Source organism: Mandrillus leucophaeus, unplaced genomic scaffold, assembly GCF_000951045.1.
Source record: "Mandrillus leucophaeus isolate KB7577 unplaced genomic scaffold, Mleu.le_1.0 Scaffold99, whole genome shotgun sequence".
NCBI classification, from domain to species: domain Eukaryota; kingdom Metazoa; phylum Chordata; class Mammalia; order Primates; family Cercopithecidae; genus Mandrillus; species Mandrillus leucophaeus.
The window spans coordinates 812,625-815,423 of NW_012110807.1; the positions used below are offsets into that span (position 1 = coordinate 812,625).

At 50.8% G+C, this 2,799-nt stretch overlaps 2 protein-coding genes across 4 annotated transcripts in view; both read right to left on the reverse strand.

The window, feature by feature from the left end:
- EXOSC2 (exosome component 2) overlaps positions 1–1,040 on the reverse strand; it is an 11,597-nt gene extending 10,557 nt beyond the window's left edge. Inside the window, exon 1 of one of the 3 annotated variants that reach the window (XM_011971148.1) lies at positions 893–1,040. In XM_011971148.1, the coding sequence (XP_011826538.1) occupies positions 893–1,014 (122 nt within the window). In that variant the 5' untranslated portion in view covers positions 1,015–1,040. The remainder of the gene's footprint in view (positions 1–892) is intronic. The other 2 variants (XM_011971149.1, XM_011971151.1) reach the window with 2 other exon arrangements.
- A 1,046-nt stretch (positions 1,041–2,086) lies between these two features.
- PRDM12 (PR domain containing 12) overlaps positions 2,087–2,799 on the reverse strand; it is a 35,386-nt gene continuing 34,673 nt past the window's right edge. The window contains exon 7 of the mRNA XM_011971198.1: positions 2,087–2,326. Within this exon, the coding sequence (XP_011826588.1) occupies positions 2,087–2,326 (240 nt within the window). The remainder of the gene's footprint in view (positions 2,327–2,799) is intronic.

Sequence of the window (2,799 nt, forward strand, 5' to 3'; positions counted from 1 at the left end):
GAGGTTGCAGTGAGCGGAGATCCCAACACTGCTCTCCAGCCTAGGCGACAGAGAGACTCCGTCTCAAAAATGAAAAAAAAATATTTCCTAGGATCCACTAGCCTTAAACTAACAGGTTAAAGGGCAATGTTATGAATGCTGTGCCCCTTGTATATACACATGTACAGAAAAAAAAGGTTGAAACGCTAGTGTTATCTATGATGATGATATAATGGCTGGTTTTACTTCTTTTCTTACATAATTATCTCATTTAATCCTCATTACCGTATCATACTGTTATTATCACTATCTTACAGATGAGGAAACTGACCGTGGAGAGGCAATGCAGCTAATAAGACGTGATGGTAGCAGGACTGGAATCCCAACTGTCTGACTCAAGAGCCTGCTCTCTTAACTACAACACACTGTACTGCACCCCTTAGATTCAAAATGTGTATAAATGGGTGCATGCAGCACAATGTAACTGTTTGCCCTAAGCTCGAACAATTACGGATTCTAAACTGAAGAGGAGGCGGCCAAGAACACCCACCGTCCCCTCAGAGAGCTGAAAACTGGAAAGAGAGGCTGCGCCTAACCCTCCCCGGTTTTCCAGGTCTCCTACAAGGAAGGCTCAAAGATTTGGACTTCAGGCAGAAGACCGAAAAGTCACAGCCACCAGAGGTCAGGAGTGGAGGGTTTCAGGGAGCTGAGACAAATGCAGAAGGGGACACACAAGACGCAGGGGGCAAGAAGCACGAAGCACGAGGCGCGGAAGCGAGGCGAGTAGGATGCTCAGACCAAGTGCCTGGGGTCCGGCGGGGAGTTAGACACACGGGGATACGAGGCCTGGACCACGTGCAGAGAGCCCTGAAGCCGCTCTATGAAGCCTCGACTCCCCCAAGTCCCCACGTACCGCATGAATCCCGTGTCCGTAGTGATTGTGTCCCCCGGCACCACTAGATGTTTCTTAGTGTCGCGACCCAGTCTCTCGCTAAGAGGCTTGCGAGCCGCTGGAAGCCTCATCTCCATCGCCATCTTGGCGCCAATCAGTTGCGCAGGCGCAGCTCAGCCGGGAGTCGCGATATCCGACTCCGCAACTCCTGGCCGCGTTCGGAGGGGCGGGGAAGGGCGGGGACTCAGAGCAGCTGCCAATGAGAACTCACAGCCTGGAGGCCATGTTTACAATTGGCAACACTAAGGCGAACCCGAAGGGAAGGGAGCCGAGCTGCCATGTTTACTATTGGCAAGGGAGCACCCGTGGAATAATACAATCTCACGTTGTGTGGGGTGTGACTTTTTACCAAAACTGTCTTGTACTCACCATCCCATTTATTGGTTACAAGGGTTAGCGATAATTGAGAAACGGACCTATGAGTTTCTGTCCAATTCTAAGCTGCTGAAATCCGGTATTTTCTAAGAGAGAGCTCAGGAGGATGGAGAAATGAGATCTACAGAAAACACTATTTGAACAGAGAGAAGAGCCCCTGTCCACACGGTTCCTAGTAGCCCCAGTATTCTACATTGCTGCCGCCCCGTGGGTGCTGGCTCAGCATCATCATCTATACCTCCAAACCGGGCTCCAGATACTTCTCACTTGGTTCTGTTCTTTCATAAAGACTTCTTTAAGCAAGCTAATTTACTCCAATATTTCTGTTGGAAACAAGTTAAAAATCGTCTAACAATATAGGTCAAACCTTGCATGCCAGGTATATTTGGTAGGGAAGGGAAGTGCACACATAATACGAAGATGGCTTGCATTTAGTTACACAGCGAGTTGAGCGCTCTGTGTGTGCCAGGCGCTGTTCTAAGGATTCAGCAGGGAACAGACAGATGTCTCTGTGGGTTTTGCTGGGGCTCCGTTTTAATAGGAGCGTACCCCTCGCCCCTTCTCCCGTTTCCCACTACCGTCTCCCTCTCCTTGCCCTGCATTCACAACAAACTAATTGGGGATGGTAATTCCCCATGCACAGGGACTCTAAAGAGGATTAAATGAAATCATTTACATCAACTGTGGTCAGAAAAGCAGGTAAACCAAGTCTGCCTCCTGAAGAAAGATCCATCGAACCAATTGTTTTATAAATCTCCAAAGCGACAGCATTTCTTCCACTTAAGCAAGGCGCACGACCACACTTAAGAAAGTCAGCCCTGCCAGGCAGTCCGTGACGTGAATGCTAGTGCCCCAAGGCCCTAGGTAAGTGGGCGGCCAGACCCTCGCCCTCCGCCGTGCTTGGAGGAAGGCGCTAGAGCCCAGCCCCTTGGTCCAGTCCTGCCGCGGCCATAAGAGGGCGATGGTGTCCTTTGAGCCCGCGTAGCCCGGCGGCCAGGAAGCCAGGCCCAGCGAGCGGCCCTAGGCGGAGCGAGAGTGTAGTCCTGACACCATCCAAGTTCTTCCCGGGAGGGAGAGACGCGCATTCTCACAGCGTTCACATTCACGGAGCCTGTCGCAAGGTTGGCATTGTGGATACCAGTTTATGGAGGAGGAAATCGAGGCCCCAAAAGGAATGGAATTCACATTAGCAGATGGCAGCAAAGCCGATGTGTGTTGCAGCTGCACGCGATTTACCCCAGAGCCTGCACCCTTCACCAAACATAACCCGAGTGCTTCGGCTAGTCCTTTGCTGAGTGCTTTACAAATACTATGTTATGTATTCCTCACTTTCAGCCCATCTTCGAGGTAGGCATTGCTATCCCTGATGATCACTTGGGGGCACCGAGCCCCCCAAATAGACCTGTAGCTGGGACTAGAATCCAAAACGGCAGACTCCCCTTCCCCCATCCTCTTTCTGCATCATCACACGCATCTTTCTTTCTTTCTTTCTT